This window comes from Rhinoraja longicauda, chromosome 34, assembly GCF_053455715.1.
Source record: "Rhinoraja longicauda isolate Sanriku21f chromosome 34, sRhiLon1.1, whole genome shotgun sequence".
Taxonomy (NCBI): Eukaryota; Metazoa; Chordata; class Chondrichthyes; order Rajiformes; family Arhynchobatidae; genus Rhinoraja; species Rhinoraja longicauda.
This window is the reverse complement of record NC_135986.1, coordinates 4,638,953-4,658,508: the sequence shown is the minus strand read 5'-3', so window position 1 is coordinate 4,658,508 and position 19,556 is coordinate 4,638,953. Positions and strand designations below refer to the sequence as shown.

At 47.0% G+C, this 19,556-nt stretch overlaps 1 protein-coding gene across 2 annotated transcripts; it reads right to left on the bottom strand.

Moving 5' to 3' along the window:
• Positions 1–7: 7 nt before the first annotated feature.
• On the bottom strand, positions 8–18,995 carry LOC144609731 (7SK snRNA methylphosphate capping enzyme-like). 2 transcript variants are annotated; one of them, XM_078428240.1, is made up of 5 exons: positions 16,985–18,995; positions 6,539–6,757; positions 5,048–5,174; positions 4,581–4,612; positions 8–3,144 (listed from the first exon to the last, which is right to left on the bottom strand). In XM_078428240.1, the coding sequence occupies exons 1-5, from the start codon at positions 18,350–18,352 to the stop codon at positions 2,947–2,949; spliced, it is 1,944 nt and encodes a 647-aa protein (XP_078284366.1). In that variant the 5' UTR covers positions 18,353–18,995; the 3' UTR covers positions 8–2,946. The 2 variants fall into 2 exon arrangements, with proteins under 2 accessions (XP_078284366.1, XP_078284367.1); XM_078428241.1 differs by lacking the exon at positions 4,581–4,612 and having other exon boundaries at positions 2,955–3,144; positions 16,985–18,994.
• Positions 18,996–19,556: the final 561 nt, after the last annotated feature.

Below are 19,556 nucleotides of genomic sequence, written 5' to 3'. Positions count from 1 at the left end.
GACTGTTTAACACTCTTCCTTTATTGTAATGACACTTGATGTATGTTTGACATTGGATTTTTGCAGCATTTTATTTTTTTACAAAAAAATTCACAAATGACTTTTTTTTTCCTGAAACTTTTTATCAAAGACAACATTTTTACTTTTCTTAAAAATCTAGAATCTCAAGTTTATTTGCACTTTACCACCCCCCCCCCCCCTCCCCGATAGTAATGCAGACATGTACACAGTTGCCCTCCCTCCCTATTTGGAAGCTGCATGAACCAGTTGTCAAATATACAATTTATCATATTGAAGAAAATCTTATGGAGCTGGTAAGTAGCGGGAGGAAAAAAAAAGCACCTCTTTTAGAAGCCATGGCTTAATGTACCCAATAGACCAGTACAATTAACCTAGAGGCTGGGTCTGCTTTAAATTGATCAATTTACCTCACTGAAGCCGATACTGTGACCTGGGTCTTAAGGCAGCCACAGTTCTTCAGAAGCACCATTGTCTTTTGTTCATGGAACAGGGTTGGGAAAACAACGACAGGTCAGGAAAAGTATTGCAGTTGCCTAGCTTAGACTAGAGCTTCAAACTCTACGATGGACCATGGCTTAAAACATGGGACTGAGTCAAAAGGATAAGTTATCAAAATTGACAAGTCACCATTCTATTTGCAATAGACCAATTTCTGATCAAGATGGTTCCGTGAAAGGTTAAGTTTCCAGAGTTGAAATCTGTCCACTATACCAAAAAAAGGAATGCAAATCAGTAATCCAAAAGGATACAGTATAGAACCACTCAGCTTCCCCAAAACAGACGACATTTGGGGGAAATATACAAGCCAGAAGTCTCAAGCCAAACAATGGACAAAAGATACATGTACTCAAGTACATGCACATTTGCAAATGACAGCCCATCGAAGGGCAAGGGTGGTTGGTGATCTAGACAAACCACAAAAATGGCACACAATGGACAGGCAAGAGGGAATGGCCCTTTGACACCTACTCCAGGTTCCCTCATAGAGGTCCAGTCAGATGTTATCCAGAACTGTCCATGCCCTGATACGAACACTGATCCTTCAAACTGGTTGGAAGTGGAGGAAACAGACCATGGTAAGCCCTGAAGGTTGTTGAATCCGAATGGATTTTGTAATTAGATCTGGAAACTGAGAAATGCCCCAGGGTAACAAGACATGTAGCCCTGGTTTGTACTTGTACTGGTCTACCAATAGGGTCGGGGGGGGGGGGGGGGGGAAAGAAACATTTTTGTACAGCACAAGAAAATGGTGAACTCTCCTACGATCCTGGAGTCCACATGCTGGCAAGGCCACAAGCTTTTACCCCAAGAGATTTCTACTGTACAACGCAAGCAAGCATCTGGATTCCCCAAAACCAGCAGACCCATTGATCAGGAGCATAGGAGGGTTAAAAACAGTCAGAATGTGTTATTCATGCCAAAAGCAATGGACGGCCCATCAGGTTACAAACCCCCTTACTTTCAAAACAGTTCCCATACTGTACTGCAAGTTATTTACAGTGCATAGCAACAAATGAAGGGTCATCTCTTCAAAATCCTGCTCTTGTCCAACTTGGTCTAGATGGTAGAGAGGGGAAAGAGGGCGCTGGGAGGCATTAACATGCATTTATTCTGTAATGTTTACAGCATGAAGACCAGATTACACAAGATGGGTGCAGGAACTCATCACTCAAGAATAAAACTCCCCTGGTACACAATTCCAAGCAGTTGGTCGAGCAATTAATCTTAATTGAATTAAACCAGCACATCAATCCCAATTTTTGTTGGAAATAATAGCAGGAGACTCAAATTTACACAAATATGCAACAGTTCAGCCTTACCTAGGCAAGTCTTAAGATTTGGCCATTAATATTTACTGTTAACGGAATTGTCTAGAGCATTTGTCCGACCCAACACAGCTGGGAGTGAAGAGACTGATCAATGTATGAGGAAACCCATACGTGTGTACATGCAAGTCCTTGCCCAGTTATGCAGCAAGAACACACCTTTAATGTCCCGACTATAAATGAACTCTGAATCCATTCACTTTCCCATGTGCTGCCTTTTAAAAATAGAGTGTTACATCAAACTGCCAGCACTGACATGTACCAGAGGAGTTTAAACCTTTCAGGGTGCATTTGGTGGGAGAGAACAACATTTTGGCGCTCCCCAGCAAACACGGGCTCTGCCAATTCCCCCCACACATGAAGAATTTGAGTGCTCAACAGATGGATTTTTAAAAAAATATTGGAGTTGTGGAAAATGAGAAAGGAAGATAGAATACATTCCTTTACTTTTTAAAAGTTATTCAGAATTAAAGGGTTATTTCAGTGCAATGCTCACAATTGGCCAAATTGGTCATTGGTATCCAAATTTTATCCATGAACATTTTTAACTAGCCTGAAGTAGTTGGATGAGGGTTTTCCTAGAGCTTATCTCCTAAACATATGCCACTGGCTGTAAAGAACAATGAGGTGGCCCAAGGTTAAGACTCTACACAAACCTCAAAATACTGCATGGTCAACTGTGCTAGCAAAATATGTTGTGTCGCCCAGGATGGCCGAGGCCAATTGGTTGCAGGAAGGAGCCAGCCCACACACTGTCGTGCAGGTGGGGAAGGTGAAGGGCCAATTTACCTTCAGCTGTGTGTCAAAGAACCATGTCCACCATTGTTTCATCTGTAACACAGGTTTGAATTTAGTCTATATTCCTTTCTCCAGCATCTTGGGCTGAGCACACGCCCAAAGGGAATTTAACACATGAAGGACTGCCGAGGCCAATGCAACTGAATGCTGAAAATCCTCACAAATGTTCTATCCCCCTTCCCAGGACTGCCCAAACCCAGCAAATGCAGTTTGAACCCCAAAATGCTTCTTTTTTTGTTGTTAAACACATACACAAACACAAACTCGTGAGCTTCATGAAGCAGATGGAAACAGCGGCATGTCAATTTAAAACAACCAAAAGGCTTGATGGACGAGACGTTCCCAGCAGTCTTCCATTGGCTTTGAAAAGAGGAGATGGTGAGGAAAGAGCCACCGATGAACAAAGAAACAGAAAGAGCAGCCAGAAACTGGCTTTGGAAGTCTTAGCTTGCCGTGGGCCGACGGTTCTTGTGAAAGAGGTAAACGGGACGTTGGAACCCTGCCAAGATAAAAAAACAGTTTCGTCGGATTTGGACAGAAATCAATAATAAATCTGAATTAGGAAACCATTTATATAGGGATGATACACAAAATTAGTTTCTTAGAACAGTGCCAAAACCAGAAGTGATTGATGCAGGTGTCAATGCCTAGACCACATGAAGCATGCCAATGAATGGTAGTTTCCCAAAAGCTGCAGTAACTCCATGGGTCAGACAGCATCTCTGGAAGAAAAGAATAGGCGACGTTTCAGGTCAAGTACCTTCTTCAGACTGAAGGATCTCAACCCGAAACGTCACCTATTCGTTTTCTCCAGAGATGCTGTCTGAACGACCAAGTTGCTCCAGCTCTGTGTCTATATTCAGTTTAACCTGCATCTGCAGATCCTTCCTGCACAGTAGACCACTTGATGTCAATTCTCATTGCTTCATTCCTGTATCCATTTCCATATCCAGCTCGAACCACAAACTAGTTTGTAAACTAATTCTTAGCTGTGTAAAGTATTCTAGATAGTGTCAACAGCCAAGGTGATGAGCTCAGCATCCCTCGAATAAATCAATGTACACCCATTTCCTAATCTTGTAAAATCCTAATCCGTTGATATTTTAAGTTAATTAGCAGTTTTGGTATCTTAGAAATCCAAAATTTGTTCGAATCACCTGGAGCAAGATGCAAATTAAAGCCCCAAATGCAAACAGGTAACCATTTGTGTAAATCAACTTGCACATTATCCCATACAGAACTGATCAATTTATTAAACCAAACTGAAGTTTATGTTGCTAATCTTATGACTTTTTTGGTATCTTCCAAGTTTATGAGGTTACCAACGTACAAAATGCAACGTCATGCAAGGATTTCCCAAGTTCTAGGAGTAGAATTGGGCCATTTGGCCCATCAAATCTAATCTACCATTCAATCATGGCTGATCTATCTTTCCCCCTCAACCCCATTCTCCTGCCTTACCCCGTAATCCTCTACACCCGCACTAATCACAGATCTATCAATCTCCACCTATAACATCCATCGACTTGGCCTCCACAGATGTCCATGGCAATGAATTCCAGAGTCTCCAACCCAACTAAAATTCCTACTCGTCTCCTTTCAAAGGAATGTCCTTTGATTGAGGCTGTGACCTCTAGTCCTAGACTCTTCCACTAGTTGAAACATCCTCTCCACATCCACTCTATCCAGGCCTTTTACTATTCGGTAAGTTTCAATGAGCCACCCCCCCCCCCTCATCCTTCCAAACTCCAGCGAGTACAGGCCCAGTGCCGACAAACGCTCATCGTATGTTAACCCACTCACCCCTGGGATCATTCTTGTAAACTATTTAAAGGCAAGTGTGCAGCTAGCCTTCCAATTTCCAATGGCAGGAAAAAAAAATGCAGGACTTTGCCAAGCAGATCGTACCAAAATCCTTATACTATTAACGCATACCTTCATAAGGCCTTGCACAGCCACACCAAAGCCTAGTGGAGAAAAATCACAAGAGATTCAGATGAAGACGATACTTCACCCATTTCATTTCACCCTTGCAGGTTCCAACTTTATTGTCCAACCATCTAAAACAGTTCCACTGGCCATTGGACAACCCATGAGGCTTGCATACAACCTTGGTCTCATTTACTTGGCATTTCTGAGAATACAGTCTTGGTTTACTTTCTGCACCCCACTACACATCAGGTAATGCAGGGATCCTAAAGCAAATCAACCACTTAAACCACCCCCAGCACACATCCCATATTTGGAAAGTGAGATTGAATACAGGAGGGGGCCACATCCTGTGCTTTTGCACCATATGCCCACTCCACCCCCTGAAACCTCACCAGCTGAGCAGGCAATAATTAAACTGGAAGGCAGGTAACTGGGGGAAAGTCACTTCTGCCTTTAACCCCTTCACTTACCTTTAGATGTGCTTTGAGGCGTTCCCACCAGCTCATAACTGGAAAATCCAACTTCTGGGGACAAAAGGTAAGACGTAAACTGTTCTGGTTTTAAGATGATCCTGTAGTAATTCCTGTAGATTGTCTCCTGTGGAAGAACAGGGAGCAAAACATTAACTACTCGCAGTTGGAACTGGACATAGCACTAATGAATACAAGGGACAAAGCAATGTAGCAGAGACCACACAGTACTGAAGTCATGTCTTACAGGCCACATTGTTAGCAAAATTACATTACATAGAAAATAGGTGCAGGAGGCCATTTGGGCCTTCGAGCCAACACCACCATTCATTGCGATCATGGCTGATCATCCACAATCAGTAACCCGTGCCTGCCTTCTCCCCATATCCCTCGATTCCACTAGCCCCTAGAGATCTATCTAACTCTTTTAAATTCATCCAATGAATTTGCCTCCACTGCCCTCTGTGGCAGAGAATTCCACAAATTCACAACTCTGGGTGAAACGGTTTCTTCTCGCCTCAGTTTTAAATGGCCTCTTTATTCTTAGACCGTGTGAACAGAATCAGGTCAAATAACTACCCTACATTCAAGCCTACCACATCTTGACCTCGTACCTAATGAGTACACCCATGGAAGCCAGTCTGAATTTATCCTATGCACAATAAGTCTTCAGAAAAAGCTTCCTTATTCACTCATCAAATACACCACCGCTAACACGCCGTTAACACTAAGGGCGGCATGGTGGCGCAGCGGTAGAGTTACTGCCTTACAACGAATGCAACGCCAGAGACCCGGGTTCGATCCCAACTACGGGTGCTGTTCGATCCCGACTATGGAGTTTGTACGTTCTCGCCGTGACCTGCGTAGGTTTTCTCCGAGATCTTCGGTTTCCTCCCACAGTCCAAAGACATGCAGGTTTGTAGGTTAATTGCTTTGGTAAATATAAAAAATTGTCCCTAGTGGGTGTAGGGTAGTGTTAATGTGTGGAGGTCGCTGGTTGGCCCGGACCCACTTGGCCAAAGGGCCTGTCTGTGCTGTATTACTAAACTAGACAATAGGTGCAGGAGTAGGCCATTCGAGCCAGCACCACCATTCAATGTGATCATGGCTGATCATTCTCAATCAGTACCCCGTTCCTGACTTCTCCCCATACCCCCTGATTCCGCTATCCGCTCTATCTAGCTCTCTTGAATGGATTCAGAGATTTGGCCTCCACTGCCTTCTGAGGCACTGCTGCCCCACCGTTCCCCCCAGATGGACATTGAAAGAAAACCAATTAGGTGGACATGGCTGCTGGTTATTCACCATGCCTCTGCCAATGCCCAGTAAACCTTTGGTCAAACGTAGGTTAGACCAAGGACCAAACCCTCAATTCCCCATCACCACCCATTCCCCCTCCTGTCCCATCCATACCGAGGGCATAGATGGGCAGATTTGCCACCGTTTGTTTCAGTGCCCTGACTTGCGGCAACTTTAAGTGTAGTCTTGTACCGTGAGTTTCCGTCGTTTCCCGTATGAAGACCAGGGCTGGGGCTCGAGGATGAAGATGCCGCCGGGCCGCAGGTGTCGGTAGATGCGTTTGAACATTCGCTTCAGCCCCTCGTCACCCCAGTTGAGGTGGATCCATTTTGTGAGACTCAAACACAGGATGACGTCGTACTCGGGTCGCTGCGTCTCCAGCAACTCGTCCTTCTCTAGCACGTAGTTTCCCTGCGGGCAGACAAAAGGATTAGTGCAGTCCACGATGGAGAAAGTACAGCATGCGGGCAGCCATGTTACATCGTCAGAGCTAGTTTAAATGGATCCCATGTGCAAAAATGGGTGCTAAAACATTGGGAATGATGAAAGGGTCAAAGACAAACAAAGGTAGACACAAAATGCTGGAGTAACTCAGCAGGCCAGGCAGCATCTCGGGCGAGAAGGAATGGTGACGTTTCGGGTAGAGACCCTTCTTCAGACTCTGAAGGGTCTGGACCTGAAACGTCACCCATTCCTTCTCTCCCGAGATGCTGCTTGACCTGCTGAGTTACTCCAGTATTTTGTGTCCACCTTCGATTTATACCAGCATCTGCAGTTTTTCCCCCCCACACAAAGAAACAAAGCATGACCAATATGATCATAGTCTGCACAGAAGGGTCTCGATGCAAAATGTCACCTATTCTTTTTTCTCCAGAGTTGTTGTCTGAACCAAGTTATTCCAGCTTTTTGTGTCCATCTTTGGTTTAAACTAGCATCTGCAGCATCACAGTAGTTATCACGATCCTCTTACCTTATGCACCCTAGAATAAGGATGAGCAAGTCAAGTCTACTTGTCAGGCAATACCAGTAGTTGTGAAGGGCAACTAACTGAAAGTCAAAGAAGCCATTGAAGTTACTGAGTAGTGACTTTAGTCAGGTTACTAAAGTCACTAACCAAATCTGCACCAAAGCCCCACAAATTTACCCAGGATTAGATACGTCCCATTGATTACACCATCTGGACTGATGTAATATGGCTATCAATTCACAGCCAAACCCATGTAGAATATTAGCCATTGCAACAATGCAAAACACACCAAAAAAAAAAATCCTCATAGGTTGTAGGAGCAGAACAGTCAGTCCATCAAGTCTACTCCACAATTCATTCATGGCTGATATATCACTTCCTCCTAACTCCATTCGCCTGCCTTCTCCCCATAACCCCCGACACCCGCACTGACCAAGAATCTAGCAATCTCCATCTTAACAGTATCTATTGACTTGTCCTCCACAGCCTTCTGTGGCAATGGATTCCACAGATTCACCACACTCTTACTACAGAAATTCCTCCTCATCTTTCTAAAGGTGTCTAATTCTGAGGCTGTGCTCCCTGGTCCTAGACACTCTCACTAGTGGAAATATCACCTCCACTGTCCAGGCCTTTTATTACACCTTTGTTTCGAGAAGCAAATTCATTTCAGTTTGCATACAACACAAACTATGCATTTGGATCAGATGTAGAAGCCAAATCCAGAAGCATGATAGGATTCAGACAACTATACCACCTGTATGAAACAAATGGAGTAATTTCACTCTAAAGGAAGAAATGGCAGATGAGGACTGACTTGCAAAACCCAGCAAAAGGTCCCAGTTTGTGGAAGCGGTTGAAAGCTTAGTACACACAAACCAAGTCCAGTTTAATCTGTTGGCAATCAAAAAACCAGTTAGTCCAAAGTCCAAATCTGTACCAATGTCAATTTGCGGCTCATACAAGGGAAACCAGGATTTCTTCACCCTAGCAGCATCCAGCTGCTGTCTCAGACAAGCTGGGTTCAACCCTGACCTCTGGTGTCATGTGAAGTTTGCATGTTCTCTGTGTACACCACTTGATATCCAAAAAGGAGTCGATGGATTAAATGACTGCTGTAAATTGCCATATGTGCTACAATCTTGGAGAATTAACAGGTGGCACAGCGGTAGAGTTGCTGCCTCACAGTGCCAGAGACTCGGGTCCTGACTACGGGTGCTGTCTGTACGGAGTTGGTATGTTCTCCCTGAGACTGTCGGTTTTCCCCCAGTGCTCCAGTCACCTCTCACATTCCAAGGACGTACAGGTTTGTAGGATAATTGGCTTTAGCTAAAAATAGTGTTAGTGTACAGGGTGATCGTAGGTCGGTGTGGACTCAGTGGGCCGAAGGGCCTGTTTCCACACTATCTCCAAAGTCTAATAGTATGAGAGGTTGGTACAAGTCAGTACTGACAGCGGGCTAAACACATCTTCGTATATAATGCATCTATGACAATCACCAGCAAATAGATTTCACGCTGCAATCTATCTTGATCAGTCTGAAGAAGGGTCTCAACCCGAAACGTCACCCATTCCTTCTCTCCTGAGATGCTGCCTGACCTGCTGAGTTACTCCAGCATTTTGTGATACCTTCGATTTGTACCAGCATCTGCAGTTATTTTCCTGCAATCACTCTTAACCTCTTCCCTGCATTTAGAAACACGTGCAATTTTTTCTCACCCATTCTTCTAAAATTAAGTACAAGGATAGATTGTGCATCCACCCATAGATCCAGTCACGTTTCAAAGGACCACTAGTTTCTGTATACAGTGAAGAGACAGGAAGGCAGCTCTCAGACTTAGCCCCAACCACAATTAGCCTCCATTATCTATATCCCACGATCCATTAACTGACTAACATGGCATTGTTAATGCTAAATACCCAGATGGAGATTTTAATCTTAAAGTAATGTGCCAAGCTCTAATCACCAAGAACACTTCTTCGTCATGAATCAAAATCGGGGTCTGAGCACATGGCTAATATCGACCACCCAATTCTGAAAGAAACTATGCCAAAATGTGATATCGGCATCAGGCTCAATATTATAGCTCAGTAATTGAAGCTTAATTTGGGTGAAATGTTCCATAAACATTTGTTTTGGATCCCACTATAGGGAAGTCAGATTCAGTCTTTGCAAGAGGCAATTTTTCTCCATGGGGATTCTAGCACAAATTTAATTGTCAATGTTCAAGGGGGCCAATACTGTTTTAAAAGGATTTGACAAGTAGAGGCCACAAGGTGACCAAATTAGTGTTTTAAGCACAATTAGACTGGCCTGTAGAAATTATGATTCAGTTAATCACACCACAGATTAGTTGGTTGCCAGGAGTTAAAGTTTAACATAGAAAATAGGTGCAGGAGGCCATTTGGCCCTGCAAGCCAGCACTGCCATTCATTGTGATCATGGCTGATCATCCACAATCAATAACCCGTGCCTGCTTTCTCCCCATATCCCTCGATTCCGCCAGGCCCTAGAGCTCTATCCAACTCTTTTAAATTCATCCAGTGAATTGGCCTCCACTGCCCTCTGTGACAGAGAATTTCACAAATTCACCACTCTCTGTGTGAAAAAAAACGTTCTCATCTCGGTCCTAAAAGACTTCCCCCTTATCCTTAAACTGTGACCCCTTGTTCTGGACTTCCCCAACATCGGGAACAATCTTGAGGTGAAAACATTTCTTCTCACCTCAGTTTTAAATGGTTGAGTTTTAAGTTTGTGGGACTTATTCACTCCAAGCTGAAGCCTCAATATTGAACCATATATTCCTCATACCACCCTCAGCACCCACACTTAGACCATTCAGCCAAAGTCCCAGCCAGCTAGGGTGACACAGTGGCGCAGCAGTAGAGTCGATGCCTAGTAGCGCCGGAGACCCGGGTTCGATCCTGACTGCAGGTACTGAAAGAAAATAACTGCAGATGCAGGTACAAATCGAAGGTATTTATTTCACAAAATGCTGGAGTAACTCAGGTCAGGCAGCATCTCAGGAGAGAAGGAATGGGTGAAGTTTTGGGTCGAGACCCTTCTTCAGACTGATGTCAGGGGGGCAGGACAAAGGAAGGATATAGGTGGAGACAGGAAGATAGAGGGAGAACTGGGAAGGGGAGGGGAAGAAAGGGAGAGAGGAGCTATCTAAAGTTGGAGAAGTCAATGTTCATACCGCTGGGCTGCAAGCTGCCCAAGCGAAATATGAGGTGCTGTTCCTCCAATTTCCTGTGGGCCTCACTATGGCACTGGAGGAGGCCCATGACAGAAAGGTCAGACTGGGAGTGGGAGGGGTAGTTGAAGTGCTCAGCTGCCAGAAGATCAGGTTGGTTAAGGTGGACTGGGCGAAAGTGTTGAGCGAAACGATCGCCGAGCCTGCTTTTGGTTTCGACGATGTAAAGAAGTTGATATCTAGAGCAGCGGATACAATAGATGAGGTTGGAGGAGGTGCAGGTGAATCTCTGTCTCACCTGGAAAGACTGTGTGGGTCCTTGGATGGAGTTGAGGGGAGAGGTAAAGGGACAGGTGTTGCATCTCCTGCGGTTGCAGGGGAAAGTGCCCAGGGATGGGGTGGTTTGAGTAGGAAGGGACGAGTGGACCAGGGAGTTACGGAGGGAACGGTCTCTGCGGAACGCAGAAAGGGAAGGGGATGGGAAGATATGACCAGTAGTGGGGTCCCGTTGTAGGTGACGGAAATGTTGGAGGATAGTACCTGACTACAGGTACTATACATTCTCCCAGTGACCTGCGTGGGTTTTCCCCAGGAGCTCTGGTTTCCTCCTACACTCCAAAGACTTACAGGCTTGTAGGTTAATTGACTTGGTAAAATTATAAATTGGCTGCAGGCCACACTATCTCTAAACTAAACTGCAAGATAGAGAAAATGCTGGAGTACCTCAGCAGGTCAGGCAGAATCTCTGGAGAAAGGGAATAGGTAACATTTTGGGTAAAGATCTTTCAGACAGTAACCTCAAACTCACAAGCCCATTTCTCTGTAGCCCTGTAACTTATTCTCTATGCCCATCAAGTCCTGATACTTCCACCATTAGAGACACAAAATGCCGGAGTAACTCAGTGGGACAGGCAGCATCTCTGGAGAAAAGGAATGGGTGATGTTTCGGGTCGAGACCCATCTTCCTACATTAGACGGGGGCGATTTAGTGGCCTTGCCAGTGTAATTTGGATGCGGGAGGAAAACATGCAGTCATTCAGAGAATGCACCATCCTACTGACTGATCAGAATTGAACGAGTCCCAGAGGCTGCACAGCAGAATGCCAACTGCTGTGCCACCATGGCTTCCAATACTTCATAATGTACCAACCACCAGAAATCTCATCGCAACAAAAGTGACATCCAAAACACAGCAGGAGCAAACAATACTAACTTAAAATAATGCATTACAGTTGACAAGTCACTTAATGTTGACCAGGTTTTGGTCTAGCAATAAAGATTACTTGAAAGGAATCAAGTTCTCTCCATTCTTTTGAAAGCAAGTGCACAGTGTGATTTCTTAACATCCAGGTAAATAGAAATTCACAAATCAAAATAGACCCATGGCAGATGAAATCAGTTCTTAAAAATTCGATGCTATTTAGATCTTTAGCACCAATATCAATTTTTGGTGACAAGTTGCAAGATTTTTCACAGCATTATCAAACCAACACACCAACCTACACATCAGTCTGAAGGGTCTCGACCCAAAACATCACCTATTACTTCTCTCCCGAGATGCTGCCTGGCCCGCTGAGTTACTCCAGCATTTTGTGTCTACCTTTAACCTACACATTTGGACAAGTGACGACAGCTTAGTCAACCACACAATTAGTGCAATGAGACAGTTTGTCTCTCATTACCCAGAAGGATCTCAATGCCATAGAGTTCACTTCTTGGGTGCAGAAAGGAACTGCAGATGTTGGTTTACACTGAAGATATACACAAAAAGCTGGAGTAACTCAGTGGGTCAGGCAGCAACTCTGGAGAGAAGGAATAGGTGACAATAGGAATAGGAGCAAAGAGGTCCTTCTAGGAGCAAAGAGGTCCATCTTAGGAGCAAAGAGGTCCTTCTACAGTTGTACCGGGCCCTGGTGAGACCGCACCTGGAGTACTGTGTGCAGTTTTGGTCTCCAAATTTGAGGAAGGATATTCTTGCTATGGAGGGCGTGCAGCGTAGGTTCACTAGGTTAATTCCCGGAATGGCGGGACTGTCGTATGTTGAAAGGCTGGAGCGATTGGGCTTGTATACACTGGAATTTAGAAGGATGAGGGGGGATCTTATTGAAACATATAAGATAATTAGGGGATTGGACACATTAGAGGCAGATAACATGTTCCCAATGTTGGGGGAGTCCAGAACAAGGGGCCACAGTTTAAGAATAAGGGGTAGGCCATTTAGAACGGAGATGAGGAAGAACTTTTTCAGTCAGAGGATGGTGAAGGTGTGGAATTCTCTGCCTCAGAAGGCAGTGGAGGCCAGTTCGTTGGATGCTTTCAAGAGAGAGCTGGATAGAGCTCTTAAGGATAGCGGAGTGAGGGGGTATGGGGAGAAGGCAGGAACGGGGTACTGATTGAGAGTGATCAGCCATGATCGCATTGAATGGCGGTGCTGGCTCGAAGGGCTGAATGGTCTACTCCTGCACCTATTGTCTATTGTCTTCACTTCTGGGGTGGCAAGACTATCACGCGAGGATTGATTGGGCTAATATTAGCACTAACATTAAACGTACAGCAGTGTGAACAGGCCGTTCAGCCCACCGCGTTCATGATGTCAAGACAACTAATCTCCTCTTCCTGCACCCGATCTAGATCCCTCCATTCTCTGCATACATCAGCCCAATATATCCACACTTGATAGTCCTGCCATCCTCAGACTAGAACGCTTAGGCACCAAAATATTTACCCAGGCAATATGGCAATATATAGAAGACATTTAGGACCAGGATTAAGTGTATTTACTCAGCGTGTGAACCTTAGGGATCCTATACAAGATAAAGGACCTAAACAAGGAACCCAACAGTATTTTCAGGTGCAAGGACCCCAACGGTCTCTTCAAGTGAGGCAGAGGTTCACTTGCACGTCCTCCAACCTCATCTACTGTATCTGCTGTTCCCAGTGCCAACTCCTGTATATCGGTGAGACCAAGCGCAGGCTCAGCAATCGTTTTGCTGAACACCTCCGCTCAGTCTGCCTTAACCTACCTGATCTACCGGTTGCTTAGCACATTAACTCCCCCTCCCAATCTGACCTCTGTCCTGAGCTTCCTCCATTGTCAGTGAGGCCCAGCGAAAATTGGAGGAACACCACCTCATATTTCACTTGGTTATCTTACACACCAGCGGTATGAACATTGATTTCTCCAACTTCAAATAGCCATCGCTTTCCCTCTCTCTCCACCCCCTCCCCATCCCAGTTTCCCACCAGTCTTACTGTCAGACTACATTTTATCTCTGTACCGCCCCCTCCCCTGACATCAGTCTGAGGAAGGGTCTTGACCCAAAACGTCACCCATTCCTTCTCTCCAGAGATGCTGCCTGTCCCACTGAGTTACTCCAGCATTTTGTGTCTACCTTCTATACAAGATAAATGCAGTTACTCTCCTTGGGTTTCTAGATAATGGGCATCAAGTATTATGAGGGTGTAATCAACCATGATGTGGAGCAGGATCAAAGAGCAGAATAATCTACCTCATGTAATGATATTGTTTTCCAGGGGTATGCACCCTTTGAGTGAACTGCATAAACATTGAACGCTTAACCTCACCAAGTTTCGGCACTCAGTCCCACTCCCACAAATGCTCCCTCCACAGATGCTGCCTGATCTTGCAGTTTCACCAGCAGTTGTTTTTTGCTCAAGTTTCCACACTCTGTAATCTGACAGCATTATTGAAGGCCCTTCAGCCCACAATCTGTGCCACACTTGAAGCCAAGACAACAAATCCTCTGCCTCCACCCGACTCAGACATTCATTCCTCAACAAACGTGTGCCTATCAGAGACCATCTTAAATGGCAAGTTTAATTTTAGTGAACATGCAACTGGTGAACTCAAACAAATGAACGGCACAAAACATTAGACAGAAAGGTTCAGCATGGAAACAAGCCCTTCTGCCACCATGCTGACCATCAGTGAACCATTTACACTAATCTCAATGTTTCATTCTCCCCATACTCCCATTACCCTACTCCCCACCCACCCCTCCCAGATTTTACCATGCAAGAAAGGGCAATTCACAGCAGTCAATTTACCCAGTTGCCCCACGTCTCTGGGATACAGGAATGAATTAGAGCACAGAGGAAATCCAGGGATAAGGTGCAAACTTTCAGACAGAATATGCAAACTTGTTTCCCCTTCAAGTCTTTGCCCACCAACCCTTGCCTTTATGATTTGCATGCAGAACAAGATTTCACTGTGAACACAAGGAACTGCAGATGCCCCCATAAAACAAAGTGCTGGAGTAACTCGGTGGGTCAGGCAGCATTTGTGGAGGGAAATAGATAGGCGGCATTTAAGATTGAGACTCTTAAGAGTCATTCAGGTCAGAAACATGCCCTTCACCCAACTCACCCATGCTAACCAAGATGCCCCATTTGCACGCGTCCCATGTGCCTGCTTTGCCCATATTTAGATTTTAGTTTAGAGATGCAGCGCGGAAACAGGCCCTTCAGCCCACCGGGTCCACACCGACCAGCGTTCCCCGCACACTAACATTTTCCTACACCCCCCTAGGGACAATTTTTACATTTACCAAGCCAATTAATCTACAAACCCACACGTCTTTGGCATGTGGGAGGAAACCGAAGATCTCGGAGAAAACCAACACAGGTCACGGGGAGAACGTACAAACTCCGCAGACAGCACCCGTAGTCGGGATCGAACCCGGGTCTCCGGCGCTGCATTCACTGTAAGGCAGAAACTCTACCGCTGCTACCGCCCAAAGGAATAACTCCCCAACCTTTCCAACCTCAGTCTCTTCAGACCATTTCACTATCTATGCAGATAAACAAGAGAACTCTGTCCACCTTAGACCCAAGATCAGGACTAACCTCCCTTCCCTCCAAAAATGGACACAAAGTGCTAGAGTAACTCAGAAGGTCAGGCAGCATCTGAAGAACATGGCGAGTTATATCTTTGCACTAAAATGCTATACCCTTCATCTGTGTACAGCTGGATTGCATTAATGCATGTGGTCTTTCTTTTGACTGGACAGCAGGTAAACAGCTTTTCACTGTACCTCAGTATACAGCCTAGTGGTTAGGATTTGGCACTCTCACCACCACGGCCTGGGTTCAATTCACAGTCAGGGAAAAGCAATTTTGTTACCATACTACATAGAGAACGGCCCTGATCTGCCATCTACCTCATTGGGGAACATATTCTCCCGTCTGGCAAGAGGTACAAAAGTTGAAAACACACATCTCCAGATTCAGCGACAGTTTCTTCCCAGCTGTTATCAGGCAACTGATCATCCTCGTACCAGTAGTCCTGACCACCCATCCACCTCATTAGAGACCTTCAGACTATCTTTAATTGCATTAAACCTTATTCCTTTATCATGTATATGTACACTGTGGACGGCACAATTGCAATTATGTATTGTCTTTCTGCTGACTGGCTAGCATGCAACAAAAGCTTTTCACTGTACATGCGACAATAAACTAATGATAGGATTTTCCCAACTTCAAGCTACTCCCAAAGCACTTTTACTAGAAAGTATTAGAAAATTATAAGCATATGATACATACAAGGGATAAGATACACATGCATTTAGATGGACAAGGGCCGTTTTGGGATAAACTAAACGTAACAAACTAAAGGAGGTTTGGGGTCACGATCTAACGGGTCTTGACTCTAAACCTCAACTAATCCTTTTCTCCAACGATGCTGCCTGACCCGCTGAGTTGCTCCAGCACTGCGTGCCTATCTGCAGAGATGCTACCTGACCCGCTGAATTATTCCCGTGTTACTTTAGTGTCCATCTTCAGTGTTCAGAGACTGCTCCCACTTTAAACACAAAAAATGCTGGAATAAACAGCATCTTTGGAAAACATGGATTAATAGAAAATATAATAAAATGAACTGCAGATGCTGGTTTACACCAAAGATAGACACCCCCCCAAATGCTGGAGTAACAGCAGGTCAGGCAATATCTCTGGAGAACATGGATCAATAGAAAATATAATAAAATGAACTGCAGATGCTGGTTTACACCAAAGATAGACACCCCCCCAAATGCTGGAGTAACAGCAGGTCAGGCAATATCTCTGGAGAACATGGATCAATAGAAAATATAATAAAATGAACTGCAGTTGCTGGTTTATACCAAAGATAGACACACAAAATGTTGGAGTAACTCAGCATCTCTGGAGAGAAGACACAAGGTGCTGGAGTAACTCAGCGGGTCAGGCAGCATCTCAGGAGGTGCTGGAGTAACTCAGCAGGTCGGGAAGCATCTCAGGAGGTGCTGGAGTAACTCAGCAGGTCGGGCAGCATCTCTGGAGAGAGGGCACAATGCGCTGGAGTAACTCAGCATCACAGGAGGTGCTAGAGTAACTCAGCAGGTCGGGCAGCATCTCAGGAGGTGCAGGAGTAACTCAGCAGGTCGGAGCATCTGTGGAAAGAAGGCACCCTTGATCAGACTTGTTGCCACCTACCTGGACGAAGGTGACGTTGTTGGGGAAGTCGAGCAGCCGGCGGTCGAGGGCGACTGCGACTGCGGGCGCGGCGATGGGCCCCTTGCACTTGGCCAGCGACACGGGGAAGTGTGCGTGCTGCGGCCGGGAGGGCAGCACGTCCTCGGACAAGAAGTGTCGGATGTTCTGCCGGGCCGAGTGGACCAGGCCGCCGTCGATGTCCACGCCCACGATGCGTGACGGCTTGAGGTCTTTGGCGATGCTGAGCGTCAGGTGGCCCGAGTTGCAGCCCAGGTCGAGGATGTCCTTGCCCTGGAACCAGCCGGGCTTGAGCACGTCGAGGCGCGGGTCGTCGCAGCGGCCCGGGTTGCGGTAGCCGTAGTACTTGCTGTAGTTGCCGTACTGGAAGCGGCGCTGCTTGCTGGGGAAGCTGGGCGCCATCTTGGCCTTGCCCCCTCCTCCTCCCTTGGCCTTCTCCGGCGTCACCTTCTTCCCTTCCCCTTCCCTCCTCTCATCCTCGGCGTGGACCTTGGCCGACTCCGACTTGCTGCAAGTCCGCCTCCTCTTGCGGTGTCTCCCCCCTCCACCGCCGCCATGTTCCGCCCCCTTCAACACCGGCGACACGATCTCGTCCCTGCAGTTGATGGCCGTGTTGAGCTCGTACGGTTCGGGTTCGGTTCCAGCCGCCGCCGCCGCTGTTGTTGTTGCTGCTGCTGCTGCTACTGCTGTCGTAGCTGCGGTCGTGGCTGTTGTCGTGGTTGCTGTCGCCGCCGCCGTCGTGGTTGCTGTCGTCGCCGCCCCCGCCCCCGCCGCCCCGTCCTCGGCCGCAGGGTGGTGGCAGTGGCGGTGCCTCCTCTTGCGGCCGCCCACCTTGAGGGGAGACGGCAGCACCTCGGACTCGCGGTTGAGCGACAGCGGGTCGGTGATGTCTCGGGGCACCAGGATCTCCACCGGGTCGCGGTTGCGGCACGGCAGAGGCGACGACTTGGGCGTCTCTGCGTTCAGCGCCCGGTTCACCTCCTCGTCCATCAGGCTGTTGAGGTTGAGCGGGTCGAAGATGTTGCCCCCCAGCAAGAAGTTGCTGGGCAGGACGGGGTCGCAGTCGGACGCCGCCCGGCGCCTCCGCTTGAAGCCCGGGTGCTTGAAGCCAGAGTTCAGGCTGTTCCTCCTCTTACAACCTCGGTGCTGCTGCTGTTGCTGCTGCAAAGTTTGCAATCCATTGCGGGGCCGGCTTAGCTCGGCTTCTGGAGGCAAGGCGGCCACCTTCTGCCTTTCTTTTTCCTCCACCACCGCCACCTCTCCCGCCTCCTCCTCCTCCACTTTAGACAAGTACCCGGGCTGGAGCAGTGTCCCGGCCTCTTCCTCCAGCGGCTGCTTCTTCTTCATCATGTCACAGCATGGGTCGGATGGGCAGAATGCAACCGGGGCCGGCTCATGCACCCTCTTTCCAACCTCGGGCACCTTTTGCACCCATGCACGAAAAAAAGGGCTGCGACTCTCTCCTTCTCTGCTCCCACACAGGGTGGGGGGACTGAGCCAAACTTCCTCGCTGCAAAAAAACAAACTTATGCCACTGCTCTCCTCTCCTCGCTGCTCATGCACGCTCTTTCCAACCTCAGACACCTCTTGCACCAATGCACAACTGGCTTGCCTCTTCCTCCCCCCCCCCCCCTTCCGTCACCAACAAACTCCTGCTGCAAAAATAAAACAACCTTCCCTCTCCTCAAGGCTCATGTGCGTTCTTTCCAACCTCGGGCACCCTTTTTTGTTTTGCACCCATGCACCTCTCCTCTCTTCTGCTAAATTTCCTCGCTGCAAAAAAAAAAAAAAACCCAAAACAAAACCCAAAAACCTTGGGTAGTTTCAAAAATAAAAACTTTGGCGCCTCCTCGCTGCGCATGCACGCTCTTTCCAACCTCGGGCACCTTTTGCACCTATGCGAGACGGTCTGCACCCCTTCCCTCCTCCTGAAATTAAACTTTCTTCGTTGCAGAAACTTCGTCTCTCTCTCTCTTCCCCCCCCACCCACCCCCCGTGCGTCAGACTAACGGAAGCCCACGTCCCCCGTGACGTCGCCACGTCTCATCAGCATAAATGAATTATTCATATTCCGCCACCCAGCGAACAATCAATTCCACCCCCTCTCTCTCTCTCTCTCTCCTCTCTCTCTTCTCCACGGGTTTCTTGTTTATCGACTCTCCCTCCCCTCCTCTCTCTCTCTTCCAGTCCAGCACCGGGAGAAAAAAAAATCCACAAAAAAAATGGCAACTTTTTAAAAAATTGTCAAGTTTTGTGGAAGTTATGCGGTGCAGAAAGCCCAAAAAATCCTTCACAAGCTACACAAAACTGCTGCTTTAAAATAATAAAGAAAAGTCACTTTGAAGGGGTGTTTTTTTCTTTCTTTCTCTCTCTCCCTCCCAATCTCTCTCCCTACTGCCTGTCTCTCCAAGCCCTTGCTGCTCAGCCCCGACCTCCCGCCACTAGCGCGGACCCACTCTGTCTCCTCACACTGCGCTTGCGTCTCCTTATATACCCGCTACGCCCCGCCCCCTCGTCTGACCGACGCGGCGCTCGGCCAATGGGCGACGCGGCA